At 33.8% G+C, this 20,266-nt stretch overlaps 2 protein-coding genes across 6 annotated transcripts in view; one reads left to right on the top strand and one right to left on the bottom strand.

Annotated features, from left to right (window-relative positions):
• Positions 1 to 1,967: 1,967 nt before the first annotated feature.
• The window catches only part of LOC123547057 (malonyl-[acyl-carrier protein] O-methyltransferase-like), a 26,368-nt gene continuing 8,069 nt past the window's right edge, over positions 1,968 to 20,266 (bottom strand). For 2 of the 5 annotated variants that reach the window (XM_045333823.2, XM_045333822.2), the window contains exons 2-4: positions 7,176 to 7,394; positions 4,781 to 5,011; positions 1,968 to 2,922 (exon numbers count right to left, since the gene is read on the bottom strand). In XM_045333823.2, the coding sequence (XP_045189758.2) occupies positions 2,422 to 2,922; positions 4,781 to 5,011; positions 7,176 to 7,292 (849 nt within the window). In that variant the 5' untranslated portion in view covers positions 7,293 to 7,394 and the 3' untranslated portion in view covers positions 1,968 to 2,421. Of the gene's footprint in view, positions 2,923 to 4,780; positions 5,012 to 7,175; positions 7,395 to 9,349; positions 9,529 to 14,383; positions 14,526 to 17,979; positions 18,063 to 20,266 lie in introns of those variants that run through there. The other 3 variants (XM_053551352.1, XM_053551353.1, XM_045333821.2) reach the window with 3 other exon arrangements.
• LOC123547058 (ubiquinone biosynthesis O-methyltransferase-like) overlaps positions 14,538 to 20,266 on the top strand; it is a 26,665-nt gene continuing 20,936 nt past the window's right edge. Inside the window, exon 1 of the mRNA XM_053551354.1 lies at positions 14,538 to 14,928. The gene's annotated coding sequence lies outside the window, so the exon portion shown is untranslated. The remainder of the gene's footprint in view (positions 14,929 to 20,266) is intronic.

The raw sequence follows: 20,266 nt of genomic DNA, 5'->3' as shown, positions 1-20,266 counted from the left end.
GCGGTGCACAAATGTCCACGGATATCAGATATCAAAGTAAAAAGCTCAAAATGTAGACCAAAATTACCCTCAAAGAAGCTCACTAAACGCCAATTCTTACATGATGGGATAATGCACCACGTGTAATTCCAATCCAAGCGAATTGGTTACATGAAAATTGTTCTTTCTCCATTGAAATATACCAATATCAAAGGGTACAGACTCATCAATTTGGATTCATCAATTTGGATTGCTTGCAGACGCATATTAAATGTTATTGAAACATGCGGGACCTCCATGGCCGAGTGGTAAATGTCGCTGACTTCATATCACTTGCCCCTCACCGATGTGGATTCGATCCTCGCTCGGGGTGTTGAATTCTTCATGTGAGGAAGCTATCCAGCTGACTTACGGAAGGTCGGTGGTTCTACCCAGGTGCCCGCTCGTGATGAAATAATGCACGGAGGAACATCTTGAGTCTTCCTCCTCCATCAAAGCTGGAACCTCGCCACATAATTGTGTCGGTGCGACGTTAAACCCAACAAAACAAAACAATTATTGAAACATGCATTTAACTGTAATGGTGTAAAACAACCTATCAATGAGAACAAGCCGGTAGTAGAGATTGTGTCAGAGTCACGAAGTCATGGTTTGGTTTTAATGTTAGGTGCGAGATGTGCTGCTTGTAAGGAACAGTTTGTTTGAAACCATACCCAAATTAAAAATTGATGATAAACGCAGCAAATATGATATAAATGTTAGGGCAGTGTGGGCAATCAGTTGTTACAGGTAATGGTGCTATAAAGTTGAAAGAAATGATGGCAACAATGGATGTGCCAAGTTTGTCCCAGCCAACATTTTGTAAATCGAGCAGGATATTGCAACATGGTGGGTAAACATCAGGAGTATCTTATACAGAATGTAGCAGCAGGTAATTTTTATTATACACGCAGATACAAAACTATTATGAGGGCTCTATTTAATTCGCGCTTGTCAATCCATTGGTCCTTCTATTATTCCATCATGTCGACCTAATGTTTTAACTGCTATATATATTTTCATAAAACTAATATCAGTAGTGAAATATTTGAAGACGAACTGCAGATGCACAGCCTTGGTCACAAGGTCATACTTCAAACTCATACTTGGAGCTGCAGGGATTTCCCCCTATATCTACCTAAGGTAAAAGGAGGCGACCAAAGCAAAACACATGTTTTTCCCCCAATTCTGAACTTAAAATTCGCAGATGAATGTAAACTTTCAGTGTTGTTGCTGCCATACAATTTAGTTTTGCTAAATTATCTGTTGACTTTCTGTAAACAACTTTTATAATATACTGTTGAACAATTATTAAAACGCAACCCTACATTTGGAAATATTACACTCAAAAGTACATTTATATAGAATATGGTAATTTTCAAATTTTCCTGATTTAGACAATTTCCGAGAGCATTTTTCCCATTCCACCGGTGTTGGTTGCATTCCCAAAATGATGGGAAGAAAGGCCTGAGGTCAAAGGTGAAATAGTGAATTTCTGGTGAACTTTACATATGTTTTAAAGCACTAAAATGACTTTCATACAGTTGTCTTCAATTGTTAACCTCATCAAGATGACTTGCATAGTGTGCAATCTAGGTACAAGGTCAAGGGCACACTTGAAGCCAGTAAACGTCAATCGTTTTGATTAAAAAGTTTACTTTATCTGTAAAACTGGCGCCTAGGACTTGCATTGCCTTTAATGTTAGCTTTCGTGTTTTAGATTATATTTTTAAGAAGTACAGCTTTAATTTGAACTGCATTGAGTGATATGTAGGTCTGAAAGGCCCTTTTGTTGTATATAATACACTTCAATGTATGTCTGTAAAACTCAATTGAAAACCGAACGGCACGTTAGGTGGGTAGCACATCAAACATTTGCAATGTTAGCCAACACAACCAGTGTGTAGCAAGTACTTTACTTTTTTTCTGTAGAATTTCATAATAGCAAATGCAAATTATATTTCATTTGTATTTGATTGAATTAATAATGTATGAAGGTATTTTCTATTGAAAGACATAAAGCTTTGATACAAACGATAACGTAACACTTTCATACGTTAATCATCGCATTATTTACAGCGTATAAAACAGAACGTCTCACGTGAATAAACCAGCATGAGAATAGAGATGTTTGTCAGGAGAAAGAGCATTAGTGCGATAATTTGATTTGATCAAGGTATCAAGTTCTCTGTTGCTTTTTAATCTTTAAACTCTGTGGACTACTCACTTTCGGATTTCTCTCTCGGACTTTTCCAAACTGTCGAAAAACATGCGGTAATGATACAAATGATGACTTATCCAGATTTTTTGTTATATGTAGTTCCATATACTTGAGTAGGTAAGGCATACCATCTAAAGGCTATAGAACCAATACGTATTTGTCCTTTACATCAAGAATAGACTTTACTGATAATAAAGAGGTTTACATATCATTATTGTCAGGATACCCATTGTGCTTGTGCGATCATGTGATTTGATCCATGCCTCCAGTTCTTCGCTGTCCTTTAAGTCTTTAACTCTCTGTACCAGTTCACTGACCTCCGCCTCTGTTGCAAATGACCAAAACTCATTCAGGTTTCTTCGCAATGACTCTTCTAATGGGTCTTCAACATTATAGTAGTGCTTTAACAGATCGGAGCCCAGAACAGTCATTTTCTGAGTGCAACATATACCGGCATCTTCAAAGATCTTGTACAGCTGATTCAAAGAAGGAGCATTATTTTCTATGAATCGCTGAGCCACCTTTCTGTCAATCTGCATAAACCACAACGCATCTGCAAATGTTTCTGGAAGAATTGTTGTTATAACTATAACACCTTTTGGACGCAAGATCCTACGGGATTCTTGTAGTGTCTCAATCACGTTTGGAAAATCGGAGTTTGTTCGATCAAGGTGGTGTAAGACCTGCAAGTAATAAAAGATGTAACTCATACTAAAACCTAGAAAGAGCGAGGCATAATTAAACTAATCTAGTGTTCAAACTATCTATGCTTTAACAGTTTGATAACAAATTTGTAAAACATTTATTTTCACACATCGATGTAATGTCACAATCAAACACACATAACAGAAAGTAAAGTCGGTCTCTTACTAAGGAAACCAATGACAAATTTAGAATAACTAAAGTTACAGACACCCTTTAACCCATTCTTCCTGTCTCGGCCAATCGTTGTCAATATTTTGTACTAGCATGTTAACGGTTAGCCCAATGTTTTAAGAAAAAATCAAACAACACCAGATCACAGAAAGAAATGGTTGTTTTACGTAAAAATCAAACAGCACATAAAACATGTATATTACTCTACTAAACAACTGTCAATTTATTTAATATAATAATTACGAAGAAAATATTTAAAACCATATTATTGTAGATGGCCCACACTAAATAAATTTGATAATTTGATGTCAACGGAAAATAGAAAGGAATTACTAAATCTCTCAAAATTTATTTATTTTGCGAATAAACGAAGACAAGATATTGAAAGTTAGTTTCATTTTAGAAGCAACACCATTTTTCCATCTAACATAGTTATTGTATGTTAGAATGTTCTGTATGTAATAATAATAATCTTGCAAAGCTTCTCTCAGTATCTGTATTATTATATTAAATGTTAAATATGTCTCGCTACATGTCAACTCTGTTTAGGCTAGAAGCATTTATAAAAATGCTTAATTGCTGAATAAATGTTGTTGTTGTTGTTGTTGTATTTAATACCTTGAATTCCGACTGCAAAAAGGACAAAACTTTAATGCCTTCAAAAGTCACCATTTTCCAAAGAACTGTTACATAGCTTTGTTTTGATGCATTTGCAATGATGTCCCAGTTCAGACATTTCTCAAAACTAGTGGAACTAGTTTGCAGCATATTTTAATTTTCATTTCTTTGCAAATGTCATTTATTTTCAAAGGGGAACAACTTTTTGAGAATATTCTCAAAATATCCAGCCATACGGATCAATACATGAGGTGGACAGGTGGATTATTGGTAAATATGTTGTTTGTAGACCAAACATTTCTGTGTTTGATAATATATTCCTAAACCTTAAAACGAACTGAGCATATGTGACGATCATATAACATATTTGTTACTAAATAGTAAATTATCAACCGCTTCAGGTCTGTAAAAACAATATGTATTCTCTCTTAATCTTTTATTAAAAAAGACTGATTTTCTGTTCTCTTCAAATAATTATTTTCGTTTTGTTTGTTTGCATTGCGTTAATTGCCTTTGTAAAATAGTATTTCAGTTATGTAATTGAGAGCAGTTATTCTAATTTGAGTCCTGCAGTTAAAAATTATCCACATGCATCAAAGGTGGAGAATATGAAATCGTCACGGAGAAAATACACCTTGCCAAGGAATCGAACTTAGAACCATCCGTAAATCTGCACTCTTCTTATAGAGTTGAGCTGGTGGGCAGGCTTTTTATTCATTGTTTATTTCTTTTTTTTATATATTCATCCACATCATAATGATAAAAGTTTCTGTAAAGGGTTCGTTTATGAGCACTTTAACGACGGATTTCCTTAACACTTCAATCATCTAAGCACGCTTTTAAATATCAGTGTTTCTTTGCCCTCAATCTGTCATAATATTTCCTCTTGATTACAAGAATGACACTGAAGTTTATAGCAGTTCATAGCAAAGTCGGAACGTAAAAAAATTGACTTGTAGAGAAAATTTCAAGAATTCTGGCGTTAGCCGCACAAACACTATTGACTCATAAGACTACAAACTTACTAACCGATTAAGACATACAAACCGAATTGAACAAAACAGCATCAAAACAATCATCCTGAACAGGAATAGGCGGCAAACTGCACTCAACCATATCTTGAACCCGTCCTTGTGCTAAATAGTTACTAAGTTTTTCTCTAGCGCGTTCTAGCATACCATTTGATGCATCCAGTAGTGTTAAGTAACCAACTCCAATATCAAGAAGTGCCTTTGCATAACTCCCAGTTCCGCAGCCTGCATCTAGCACATGTAAATCCTGGAATTAAGTCGAAGATTCATCGAGATTGTTTTCATGAATTTTGAAGTTGTGCTTATATTGTAAGAAAAGAAAAACCTTGTAAACGAGGTCAAATATCCAATATCGGGCTTGTTGAACTGACTGTCATGGAGTCTTCCCGATAGACACGAACATGTAGCATATCTAACGACTTACAGGCTACAGCATTTTAATTAAGAAATAATAAATATGTCCCTATATTCTATCAGTTAGTGAAACATGGGCAGAAGGTCGGATACGTATAATATAATCACGAGTGCAAAGGTTGTGAAGTATATGCAGTTTCTGAAAAAGTACACATGACTGATGACGACACTCGAATGCACAAATAGTCAAATACACATTAGACTATTTCGACATATAAACTACGTAAACACTGGAGCCTGTACGATTGAAACATGGATTATAAATTATTTACAGTTATTATAATAGTTGACGTGCATAGTGTCTGCATTAACTACGATGGAGATATTGTAAAATACACGGCCAGATAGATGACACTTCTGTCGAACTGGCAACTTATCGGCACGATAGACTGGCAAGCATTGTCACACGATGAATATTGCTTCTAACTAATAAATAAATATCAGTGAGTAATTGTTTGTCTCAGAATTTTGACATATTTTGTATTACTGCTATTTAGCTATAATGGAAAAAGGAGTATACAAAGGCATATAATGAACGCCGAATCTCTTATGTTTCAATCATAGGCTGAAATGGACCAGGTATATTTTATCGAAGATTCATGTATAGACTTTTTGCTGTATGTGTATATAGTATGGCATGTCAAACGTTGCTAAATTATATATGTATATTATTATTATTGTATGTTTGTTATTGTTATTCAATGTCGTGTCATTCATATTCTAAAATTTGCTATTGTTATTGTATATGTCGTTATTCTTATGGTATGTTCGATATTCTTATGGTAAAAGTCATTATTGTTATTCTATGTTTCGTTATTGTTATTGTATCTTTGATATTGTTATTCAATGTCGTGTCGTTCATATTCTAAGTCTTACCATTGTTTGTGTATATGTCGTTATTCTTATTGTATGTTCGATATTCTTATGGTAAACGTCATTATTGTTATTCTATATTTCGTTATTCTTATAGTATCTTTGATAATGTTATTTAATGTCGTGTCATTCAATTCTAAGTGTTACCATTGTTATTCTATATGTTGTTATTATTATTGTATGTTCGATATTCTTATTGTAAAAGACGTTATTGTTGTTGTATATTCATTATTGTTTTTGTAAGCTTGATATTCTTATTGTATGTGCGATTTCCCGCGATATAAATAGCACAGCGACACTATACAAATACAATCACTTAACATAGAATAAGAATGACCAGTTTTGTAAATAGAATCGTCAGATATTGAACAACATTGATAACTTTTACCATAAGAATATCGAACATACAATAAGAATAACGACATATACAATAACAATGGTAATACTTAGAATATGAATGACACGACATTGAATAACAATATCAAAGATACAATAAGAATAACGAAATATAGAATAACAATAATGACGTTTACCATAAGAATATCGAACATACAATAAGAATAACGACATATAGAATAACAATGGTAAGACTTAGAATATGAATGACACGACATTGAATAACAATATCAAAGATACAATAAGAATAACGACATATACAATAACAATAATGACTTTTAGAATATGAATGACAAGCCATTGAATAACAAAAACAAACATACAATAATAATAACATACATATATAATTTAGCAACGTTTGACATGCCATAATATAGCACTTGCTGCAGACTGTGTTAAAATAAACCTTTTAAACTTTTGAAGTAATACAATATATGATCTTGCCATGACCGGAACACTTTGGGTTCGTGTTTTTGCTTCGGGTCTAATGTTGCTTTCCAATATATGTCAATTATACAACGACAGTGGCGGTCAGATACCTTTAACGTGTTCTTGAATTCGGAATCAGGTCTAACTAATTCTTCATATGTTATTTACAATTTCTAAAACATGAATTATAGGCAAAAAAACGAATGACTTGTGACATATAACCTTCTTCCAAAGCGTTACTGACGAGCCTATACTTTAAAGGACCTTCCATTTCCTCTTGTGAATTATCTAAAACCCACCTTTAACTGTTTACCCGTGTTGAGCTGAATCATAGCCGCTATTATATCTGATCCCACTGCAGTCCTCTGGTCGTCATAAAACGAACATGATTGGTTATAATCGTGAATTAGGCTCATTGTATCAGTATCCTTGCCGTCTTAGCTATAAAATTATCTAGAAGGTTTCTCGCGCTGCTGCTGTTGTTTGTTTAATTTGATCCTTTAACTACGGTCATTCGTCTGAAACAACAGAAAAATATTATTGTCAGAATGACGAATATATAAGTTAGACATGAATTTGTAGTTATGTATAAACTCATTTTGTTCTACTTATGATAATTGTCAACAAAAACAACACCGCATTTATTAACATCAGTTCACAAATAGTTTCATAAGAAAATACAAGGCATTTGAAATAACTTTACATATGTTACACGATGTATAAAAGACAAATTTAAGTAGAAGTCAAAACCAGATACCTCGAATCGTGTGTTTTAATTTGCTTCTCTTAATGTAAAGTAATTTCAGAGTTCAGTCAAAAACTTAATAGGTTAGTAATTTGATTCCAAATAAGAAAATTTCGGCATACAAGAATTGCAGAAGTGCTGTCGAACCATAAGACATGGCTGAATATTGCTCCCCGTAATTCACACTAAAACATTGATAGAGCGCAAGTGTCATGTTCTTGCAAACGACCCCTTTATTTGCATTGTAGTACTAAAGAGGATTTGGCACATATGTGGCGTAATCAATTTTTATAAATGGAGGAAGAAATGGAAGGCGAAAAGTAAGAATAATAGTGTATGTAAAAACTCCACGTTCTTGGTTTGTTTCAGTGTTGTTATATTTTCTGGTCCTTTGGGATCATGGAGTCTATTCAATTGATATGTAATAGAGTTCCGCTTAAGCCAGTGCTAGGGGGCGTGAGAGGTATTGCATGTTTCATTACCTGTCATGAACAGACTCAATCAAACCGAGTCTGCTATTAGTCTGCTTTGTTGCATTCTTTGCTTCCGAAGGATCTTTTTACAGATTTTTATTTTGTACTTTGTTAATAGCCCAGTCTTTATATTGATATGTCTAGCAGCAACGACGGCCTTGCACAATGGCCGTCTCCGATTTCCCAGCCAAACACAAAATCAACAAAAATATTTAAAACATGCGGTATAAATAAATTAGAGTCTCAGGCCAGTGACAGGATGGTCTTGTCATTTGTTCTTTAATTTTCAGTTATTAAAAACAAAAATTTGCAAACTATAATAAGGTAAGCTAACCGCCGTGCATAATGAATAACATCTTATTATATGATTCCTACTCAGTCTATCGAACACAACTTTTAATTCTTTTTAGCTGAAATTTTGACTATTACATGTTTTACGGTTTAAAGTATTCGTCTTTTCTAGAATAACTTAATACTGATTCGAACAAAGAAATTTAACTGACAAATTTAAGTATTAAGCTTACTCTGACTCCATATTGGCGTATCCAGCTATATGTCTGACCGAATTTCCCTACATATTCTAACATGATATTTCCAATTGTTCACATATTATAATTATATAATTGCATTTTGGAAGTATTTTAATGAATTAGGAAATTGTAAACATAATACACAAGTTTTTCTGGCTTTAACTGTGGACAATTTGGCCAAAGAACGACTATAAAATAGGACAAAAGACCGTACCTTTAGAGACATTGTTCTCTGGGAATATTTTAGCCAGGTGCAAAGGAACATATTGTGCGTGGTGTAGGGTTTATAAAACCAGAATATACTTGTCAATATTATATCAAACTTCTTTAACAAAATGTCTTTAGTCTAAAATATTCTTTTAACTCATTTTTCAGGTATCATAATATCAATAAACAGACTGCCATCCAAAAGCTCAGTATAGCGTAAAGAAATATAGAAATGGCTACAAATACAAATAACAATGTTAACAATTTACATTTATCGACATTAGAATATTTCTCTAAATATATAGTTCTTCTTATATACAAATATAACAAACAAAATCTAAACTAGTATGTGTTTGATGATCATGGCTAGCTTGTTATGCCTGTATTCAAAACTGATCATATGCCAGTACGAAATGCTAATGTCAACAGGAATGTGTATCCAAATTTAAAAACTCCATGACCTACATGCCTAAATGTAATCATATTAAATTTGTTAGAATATAAATATATTTACTAACTTTTGTTGTAAGTGTCTAAATTGATTTCTGCCAATTTGCAATGATTCAGTTTTTTATCCACAGAGATTTTGTCTTGTCCTGGTACTGGTTATTTGCACACACTATTTTATTTACATTTCTGCCCAATGTTCCCTTCTGTCACGCTATAACGAATTCAATTTCGCCCAATCTATGCAAATCTGTATGACAAAAAATGTAAAAAAGGATGTCACTGAAGCATTAAAGCATTAAAAACTCTTCAAAAACATAAAACGACGCAACAGTGATATTAAATTAGTAAAATATATGACTTGTATAACTACCTAATAACAAGAGGGTCACGATGACACTGGATCGCTCACCTGAGTAATATGAGCTACATGTTTCAAAAGCCAAAATGATGCTAAACTATTAAGAAAGTAGGTCAGTAGGTCACATCTATGGTCACTAAATGTCAGTTTTAAGATCGGTGGGCAAAACTGTACATGTCATCCAAATTTCAAGGCTGTATCTTAGTTTTAAACAGTATTTATTAGATATATCATGTACATAAATATATACAGTAACATTTACAATCAAAATGATGTAAAGGATCTGAAAACAAGTTTTCAGCGAAAACTTATATTAATTCATTTCCTCGACAGTAAAACATGTTGTAAGGATAGAGTTTAAAAGAGTATGGGGTTTGTCTATTTATTTGTTAGTTTAAACTCCTTTTATAGTTTTTTAGTTAGTGAAGTATGAACATTGTGGAAATAATTGAGAAATGCTGCTTGGTACTAAGAATGTGCTGCATACGGCCAGTCCGCGCCAATGGTCACCCGCACGCACCGGTATGCCGGTCACGTGGAGAATCGCTTCGAGGCAACGATGTATTGTTGCACTTTAGTAAAGACCGATATATTTTGAGTCGTTGTTAAGTGTTCGTTACCAAACAGTAAGTTATCAATAGTAGGTGCACAAGGTAATTCATTTAGGAGCAATTGTCTTTGTGGTATATAAATCGGGCATGATAAAAGGTAGTGATTTGTTGTTTCTGGTTCACCGCATATACAATAAGGATTATTTGAAATTGATTTACGAAAAAGGTCATAATTTAGGGAACTGCAGCCTAGACGGAGACGAGTATGTAGTACTTGACCAGTCCTACTTCCTGAAAGGTAATGCGGCGGGGGTTTGGTTACGTTGCTGTTTAAGCGTCTTTTAAATATTTCTAACGAAGGACTTGCTTTGTTTTCTTCGGACAACGCGTTCCATTCACGAATCACGGATGGAATAAAAGAATCTTTGTATAATTGTGTACGACAGCTTAATAAGGGAATATTCGTGTTATTTCTTAATTGATATCTATTCTGTGTAGAAGGAGGGATAAGGTCACATAAGTATCTTGGGGAAATGTCATTTTCATTTTGTAGAATAGTATAAGTTTATGTTTCTTTCTTCTGTTAGATAGTGTTTCCCACTTTAAGTCGGTATACAGGTTGTTAATACTGCAGAGCTTTGTCGCGCCGGTAATAATTCTCGCTGCTTCAGTTTGTATCGCTTCTAGTTCGCGTTTAAGTTCTTCAGTACAGTTGTCCCAAAGGACATCACTGTACTCGAGAATTGGTCTTATAAAAGATATATAAAGGCGTTCGAGCGATTGTCTGTTGATAATAAATTTCATCGACCTTAGTATTCCTATTCTCTGCCATGAACGATAAATAACGGATGAAATATGCGGGCGCCATTTACCATCACTTGAAAATATGACTCCTAAGTGTTTATGTTCTTCTACTGTTTTTATAAGAATATTGTTCATGAATAAGTTCGGATGGTGAGGTTTGTTATACTTTCTAGAAATGAGAAGAGTTTCCGTTTTATTAGGATTAAAATCAACTAGCCAAGTTTTTGCCCAATGATGTATTTTACCGAGGTCAGAGTTGAGTTGAGATGCGGCGTCTTTTGGATCGTCAACTACTAGATATAAGCTTGTGTCATCGGCGAATAATCGAATGTTTGATTTAATATCTTTCACAATGTCGTTTATATAAATAAGAAAAAGAAGAGGCCCGAGGATCGACCCTGTGGCACCCCGTGTTGTTATCTGTTTTCTAAATATGATGTAAACCACTGTAAAAGGGAATCCCTTATTCCAAAAGACGATAATTTATGTATAGGATAGACAACGAGCTCCGTTGTCTACGGGATATATACAACGAGCAAAGCGAGTTGTATATATCCCGTCGACAACGGCACGAGTTTGTCTATCCGACTTAGACCTCGTGAGATAAAAACTGCAATTAATGAAAACTGTCCCACGCGTTCTATAGAAATTAGGATTAACGTGTTTTTGTAAGAGTGATATAATCTTTGTACCGTTAGCGCTTATTTGTCAGTAGGGCATGTGAAAGAATGCAGGTTACTTTGTATAAATTCAGTTTTACTTAAATACCGGATTACTAAAATTTGACGTTCATTAACACTTTGAGTCATTTGCAGTCGCAAATGCTAAATAGTTAAATATGGACTTCTCAAAAATAATCAAAATTGAACTACTGAACAATTAGTTTTGTAAGGAGTTTGCATGTTGGCGAAACACGATGACAGATACGTAGCCAGGTTCCGAAACTACAAAAAAAGGCTGACAGCAAATCGGAGGTAAACATGTTGGATAAAAAAAATACTATTGTTTGAAGTAATCTGGTATTTTAATTATTGACTAGTGCTTACTGGTAATATACATAATCACGTATAAATTATCAGATTCTATTAGAAATCACTTTTCAACAATCGGTATAAAATGACAAAATAATTATGGTTATATTCATTTAGTTGTTCTACTTTCTAACAGGGCCTAGTTGTTCGAAACTTTAACGGGTTGTTAGTTTAGTTTAGTTTAGTTCAGATTATATTAATTTATTTTAGCTCGATTGTGATGAAAGCTTCAGGCTTATTGTAACCACTCTGGAGTCCGTTGCCTGGGAAAACCAGTACTGGTGTCATATGAGAAGTCATGGTCGTGACCCTAATGATGCTCGAACCCACGACCCCTGCATTAAGATGTTAAACTAACCGCCTGTTAAATTTCTATTCAAGATACTAGTCTTGGTGGGTGGGAAACACTAGTTTGATGTTTTAATTTTACTGTTAAGATGATTTAGTGTTTATAATACTTAACAAGTACATTTGTTTTTCTAAGTTTTCTAAACTATCAAAATATACTAATAAAGTTAATCGACCTTTAGCTCAATCGCCTGTTAAAGTTTCGAACAACTGGATCCAGTTGTTTGCAAATGTAAGGATCGTGCTGACATGTCTATTTTATAACAAGTGAACATTAAAAGTTACAACTGTTGGAAATGTTTCAGTGAATATGTAAATTACGTATTTACCCAGCTGGTTCTACACTGCAAATATGGAGTTTCTTGTAATTCAATTTGATTTTTATATAATTGTAACTATTACTCAATTCATAGATTTGCGCGTTTCTGGATATGTTTATGTTCGGTCTCGATCACAAACAATCCCGCGGGCTTCTGCAGACGTTAATACACACAAAAAACGTGTATTATCCCTACATTTATATTTAGATGTTGTCAACTGAATTTACCTCAAAGTCAATCTTATTTTTTATCCCATTGATAACTGGTGAGAAAAAACTCCACCGTTAGCCTGTATTGTTAGATGGTAAATTGACACGAAATTCACGCGTTTTTTGCCCAAGTTTCCCCCGATATATATACAACGCTACTGTTGTATATGAAATATGGACGGGTACAAATCTGCTTTGCGATTGGCTATTTACGGATTATCGTGGTCTAAGTATTAATCCACGGTGCCAAACACGGTCAAACGCGGTCAAAATAGCATATAGGTGAAGTTTGGGAGATTTATAAAGACTGCACGTGGATATCGTGATAGTAAAGTATAGTACAGGGAGGAATGTTATTCATTGGCAATTTCGTAGTAATAGTAATAAGTGTTATTCAAGCATGAATTAGAATACGTTAGAGTATTCTCAAAGATGACTATTTGATACAGAGAGTATGCAACCTTATAGTGCGTTTTACTTGAGTTCACATGAAAATACCCAAGAAAACGACTTCAATTAAAGATTATAAACTTTACATACCGTAGTATTACATTGAATAGGACTTTCGCTGTACATATATCAACAGAGCAGAGCATAGCGAGTCAAAACACATATTATAGCTAAGAATAGTGTAATATTGGTAAAATAGAAAAATAATAGGAACATTCTAGGTTATGGGTACAATGGATTTTTAATGCCAATATCTAATTGTTATGAATAATAATAGTAAAAAAGGACAACAACAAACTTATGTTTGCGTTTTGGAGAAAGTGGGTGGTCTTCATCACATATATACATCCTTAAAAAGACTTGAAGTGAAAATACCAATTGAATTCTGAAACTCATTTACGATATTCAATCACAATAATCTGATATAGAAAAAAACGTTTAAAAATAGACTATTAACCACCTGTCGTGTGTATAAATAGCATATACATGTATTTGAACTTGAACTTGAAGGTTGGGAGAGTTGACATGATTGCACGTGAATATCGTGATAGTAAAGTATAGTAAAGACAGTGATGTCATTCAATGGTAGTTTTATAGTAATATCTGTTATTCAAGCACGACGTAAAATAGATACAGGGTGTATACAACCTTTTCATTCTGTTTTACCTGAGTTAGTAAAATACACCAAGAATGACTTCAATTATTACAACTTATAAATTTTACAAACCGTAAAATTACATTAGATCGGACTTTCGCTTTACATGTACGAGCAGAACAGAGCATACACTTCGTAAGAGTCAAAACACACATTATATTTTGAGTACGTGAAATAGAAAAATTGATAGATACATTCTATTATGGATCTGAACAATAGAGTCTGACTTTTAATGTCAACGTCTAAATATTTTTAATAAACAAACCAACAAATGTATGTTTCCGTTTTGTAATAAGTGAGTAGTCTTCAAAACATAATTATATAAAGTTTTTAAAAAATCTAAAAGTAAAAATACTAAATGAATTCTGAAGCTTACCTACAATATTCCGTAAAAGTAATCCGGTTTATTAATTCGTATAAAAATAGCCTACTGACCTCTTGTCGTGTTGTATAAATAGCATATACATGTACTAGAAAATTGTGAAGGTTGGGAGAGTTCAATCTGACTAAAGTACATCTCCTATTACGCTACGCATAGGTTTAGAAGATCAAGTACTTAAGTCAGATTGGGGAGAGTTAAAATGAATGCACGCGAATATCGTGATAGTAAAGTATAGTACAGATAGGAATGCCATTCAATGGCAATTTTATAGTAACAAGTATTATTCGAGCATGGAGTGAAAAACACGGTATATACAACTTCTACAATATGTTTTTACATGATACACAATCTACATGATCTAAATTTAACAGAAGCACGAAATTTTATGCTAATATTTATGAAGATGTGAATTTTAATTACGTTTAATTATGTTTTAAAAACAGTGTGAACTTTTATTGTACACGGTGGATATATCAAACAGTGTCAAAAAGGATATTGGAAAAATTAACCGGCGTTAACTGTGGAATTATGTCGATAAAGTAAGTTTATCACTTGTTTATGATACTGATAGGCGATGTCAACATTTAGTACAACGTACTGTATTTTAGCTTAAGATCTTCAGCTCTCTCGGTTTATATACTGGATTTGGACGGGAGAACTCTAAAGCCGCAACTATGAAAAAAACAAAATATAAAAAAGCGGCATTTAGAGTTTTGGAAGCCAGGACTAACTGTTTTTTAGTTTATTTGCTGATATTTAGCACATGCACCTTTAGGCGTGTCCTAAGTACGGGCTGGGTTTAGGCAGCCGGCCTTCTCTAACGCATTGGATTGTATCCATGTCTATTATATTTATTTTGATGTCATCTTTTCCGTTGATTTTCATCAGTGCGAACACTTTGCAGCCAGCGACCCAGGTTTTTGTGAGTTTTTTTGTCACGCACTAGGTGGCGGGCCTCATATGCTATCTTTTCTCTATGTTTCGTCAAGTTTTCTTGAACGAATATGCCGTTACCAAGAATTTTCCTGTTGGCATATAGACACTGGCGGGCTTTAGAATTGGTGAATTCTACTATCACCCTTCTGTTGTAGCTAACGTCATTCCTGAAACGGCCTTTACGATGGCACTTGTCAATATCTTGACTGGAGATGTTGAGTTTCTGGCCGTTAGGAAGTTTGATTTTGCTGATGTGATCAAGGATCTTTTTTTCAACATTTTCATTCGCATCCCCAGTGTCTCCAGGAACGCCTGAGATGTCTAAGCACATGCGGCGACCGTACTGTTCGAGGTCGTCAAGTTGCAAGAATGCATTTTTTAAGGACCCTCGCAGTGAGGCGTTCTCTTCTTTCAGAGCGTTGATCTGTGATCGCATGATTTCAGTTTCGATCTCTACTATGGCTTTAAATTCGTTTTTTAACTCGACAATTAAGTTCTCTTTAATTTCTTTCACTAAAAACTGACCTAGTTCTTTCAGTTCTTCTCTGGTCAATTTGGCGGCCATATTTAAAGTTTGATTTTCAGGGTCAAGTTCTGGGTCAAGTTCACCTCTATCACTGAACACACTATATTCACTGTTTCCACTTATATCAGAATCATTACCGTCTCTATAAGATTTATGTTTTTTTATCCAGTCTTTTTCAAGGGGTGAAGATTTGTTTCTTTTCCTCCTTCCAGTAGATGGTTTGACCCACGACATGAAGGTGTCGAAAGAGTGGGTGGGATAACGATTCAGATAACGATTCGGCAAAGTCACATTTGAGGGCAGATTTTAGGAATGCTCACATCTAAAGAATATATTGTCTAAGTTTTAATCATATTATATTTCAGCTCACTTCCCTCTTTTGTGAGTGTTCACAGCATTTTTGCAGATTTTTGAAGAGCGCCAAAAATTACCGCCATACCTGTTTACACCGGAAACCAATCCGAATGGCTGTATCTTAAAAAACAAGAAAGTAGGTCAACAGGTCAAGGTTATAGTTAGGTGACCCTTATCACTTGGGTTCATCAGGTAATTATAATTAAATAGTCAGGAAATATGATCTGATATTTTTTGAAGTATTTTTCCTATATAACTCATATAACAAGTGACCCCCGGGGCGCTCCTTTCACCCAAAAGGCATAATTTGAACAATGTTGTTAGAGATCCACTAGGCAATGCTACTTACCAAATGTCAAAGGCCTAGGCCTTGAACTTTCAGACAAGAAGATTTTTAGTTTTTTCCCTATATAAGTATATGTAAAATTTGGGACCCCCAGAGAAGGGCCTGTTTTCACCCTTGGGGAATAATTTCAATATTTCAAGTAGAGAACCACTAGGCAATGCAACATACCAAATATCAAAAGCCTAGGCCTTGCAGTTTAAGGCAAGAAGATTTTTAAAGTTTCTTCCTATATAAGTCTATGTAAAACTTGGGACCCCCGGGGCGGGGCCTCTTTTAATCCCAGGGTAATAATTTGAACAGTATTGGTAGAGGACCACAAGGCAATGCTAAATACCAAATATCAAAGGCCTAGATCTTGTGGTTTATGACAAGAAGATTTTTGAAGGTTTTTCCTATATAAGCCTATGTAAAACTTGGGACACCCGGGGTGGGGCATCTTTTCACCCCAGGGGCATAATTTGAACAATTTTCCTATAGAACCATTAGATGATGTCACATGCCAAATATAAAGGCTCTATGCCCTGCGGTTTTTGACAAGAAGATTTTTAAAGTTTTTCCTTTCGGTTGCCATAGCAACCAGAGTTCAGTGTGGAATTCCATTTTTTTAACAATTGTAAAAGGGGGGCACCCAAGGATCATTCCTGTAATGGTCTTGGATTTTTTCTTTAAATTCTGACTTTGAATTTGCTTGAAAACAATAAACTGTCTTAAACCTAATGAAAAAAAATTCTCACACCCAAAGGACTGAAAAGAAGTTCTAGCTCTAGGACAGAGTTTTTGGAAAAAAAAAACGACTTATAAAACTTATTTCCATTACTCTGAAAGCCTCCCTAATACAGAAAGGTTGCGACACTTTAAAGGAATAAGACAAAGATGTTATTAAAAACAATTCTCAACACAGATAGAACAAATAATGATACAACAATATTTGATATTTTGGACTCTTAATAATAAAAACAAAACACCAGTAATACATTTTATTCTTCTGGTACAATGCAAAACACTTGACTACAGAAACTTTTTTCTCTAAAATCTCTGCAGATTGCAGGATTCAGAATGACCACTTCCTGTGTTCAGCTTTCATTCGGGGAGCATATATCTTTTAACTGATAGCTCCTGTTGAAATGAAGTTGTCTTCCTTTAACTATAATAATATTAAACGTACAAAATATAGCAAAAAGGTCTACTACTTTTCCAAATATATCTTAATGAAGTAGAAAATTTGAGAAAAAATATTTTTGTTAGAAATAACTTTTACCAGTATGTTCAAATTATTCTGATTCGTTAAAACATCGCAACAAGAGCTGAAAAATAAAACATATCTTCTTAATCCATTTTCTTGACTTCAGCTCAAATATTTCCTAGTTAACCCTCAACTGATTACAACTCGGCAGAAACTATAGCCGTAAGAAAATAGGTCCCTTTTACCTTTGTATTGGGAACATGCCTAATCGTCTTGTCCGAGACTGCTTGTCCAAATTCAATATTCCACATGTTGCTTGAATGATCCTCTACCAAGATTAGAAAAAAAGATTCCAATATATTTGTCAAGAATGGACAGGTTATCATGTTTGTATGTTTCGGACATTAAAAATGGCCTAGTCAGAAACGTCCGGTCTGATTTAAACAAAGTTTCATTCTAAAGTAGCTTTGGTGACTTTCTTCTGAATTTGTTCAAATTAAACCGATTCTTCAGATGCCTTGGTCATATTTTCCTATATGTGTAGTAGAAACATTAATAGTTATCTGGTAACAAACTGCTTGTCAAATTTGAAAATAGTTTAACACATTCATGTTCAAATTATTCTACCTCGTCAAAGAAATCAAAGTCACCAGTGCTAAACAAACATTTTTTTCAAACAAAATATCCTAAAGCGGTAGAGTATTTTTATAACAATGTCTGAAGGTGACGCTTTACAAAGAGTGCTAAAATAATTACTATTTGTAAATCAATATGGCCTCAAAACTATTTACCGAACGTGGTGGGGGCTAATTGTTCTTACTAGTATATCTTTCTATGAAAAAATAATCTCCTTTTAATATGCAAGTACTTTTTAAATGAATTTGGCACAATTGTCTCTATTATGACTCTTACAGATTTTATTTGTAAGCTGACAGAATAAATTTCACGTTCAATGTTTTACATCTTTATCCATTTGACATGTCATGGTTTTAGGTCTTTATTATAAACGTATTCATACAAAGCAAATTTATGTATGTAGCAGTTTGTGTTATTGAGGTGTCTGCAATAAGACACTGCGTTTTAGAAAGTGTATACATGTAATTATAAACATAAACATATGGCTGTGAAGCTATAGAGGGGTTCAATGGAAGAGGCGGTCTGGTGTTATAGGTGCCACCACTTTAAAGAGAATTCCTATAGTTTTTTTCCTTTCATAGAATTTTTTTTAATTCACATATATGATAGGAAAATTTGTGCTGAAAACAATGAACAAATAAAAACAATAGGTCACCAGGCTTGTTTTTTGTGAAAAATTGTTTTGAACACACCCACTGTTGCTGAAACTGCTAGCGATTTTTCAACATTTTCATAATTTTCTGCCTTTTTAGTAATACCAACCAAAATATACACCAAGACAGCACAATAAGTTTTTTCTTTTTACAGATTTTATTATATACTTATTTGATATCATAGTCATATTTGTAATACTCTATCCTTACAATAATGGGTACAAATGAAAAAAAAAATTGTTTCATATTTACTTTAGTGAACTTTTTTTCACTGAAAAATACCCATAGTGAAGAATTTATTTTTTAATTTTGAAAAAACTCTTTCATAGAATTTTTTGCTGTTTTTTCTTATGTATAGATAATTGTATTGTGAGCATAAAAATGGCTAAATATGTATGGGTCACCAGGCTAATTTTTATGTTAAGACCGATAGAATAAACACCTGTTCGGACGGAAAATGGCGCGAAACTGGCCAAACTGATTACATGTATGTCTGCTAGAAGTTAAAAAAAGTTTTAAAAATTCTTAATTCTTTCTATAATTGAATACTAAATAATCTGAAAGGTGATAATGTCTTATTAGTACTAAGTCAATTATCTTACATTATATGAACAACACTGTCTTTGTACTAAAGTGCTATGTGAAAACACAACCACAAAAATAGCAAGATACCTGTCAGGCATGACACTTGTCAATACAACATAAACCAGTATCAACATTTGATTACTGATAAAACTTACCAAAAATGTTATTTCATTCAAGATTCCTCATATTTAAGACTGTCTGTAACATGTTTCAAGAAATTTTGACTTCAGTTCAGTTTTCCATAGAAAGTGTCGGCTGCGCAGAAAGATGCGCATAAAAAACTACCGGAATTCCCTTTAAAACAAAAGTCGTAGGTTCAAGTCTTGCTAGGGTCAACTCCTTACGATACAGTTATTTTAAGAAAGCGTCCTCGAGACTAATTATAACATTTGAAAGTTGATAGCTTTCATCTGAATCAAGCTTTATTAATTTAGCGTATTAAATGTGGAATAAAATAACAATCTAATAATAACAATAACAACTAATAATACTACAAGTAATACGATTAGTCAACATCCCACTTTCTGTTTTTACAGAGGAGGCATTAGGATTATGGTATGCCTTAGCTTGAAGTTATCACTTGTCATGAAAAACATGAAGAACTAGAGATTGTTTTACACGAAACATGTATGTCTCCCACAATGTCTCTAGTGAAAAG

Source organism: Mercenaria mercenaria, chromosome 9 (genome assembly GCF_021730395.1).
Source record: "Mercenaria mercenaria strain notata chromosome 9, MADL_Memer_1, whole genome shotgun sequence".
Classification (NCBI taxonomy): Eukaryota; Metazoa; Mollusca; class Bivalvia; order Venerida; family Veneridae; genus Mercenaria; species Mercenaria mercenaria.
Note: the sequence above shows the minus strand (reverse complement) of the source record. Positions and strands in the feature narration are given on the sequence as shown.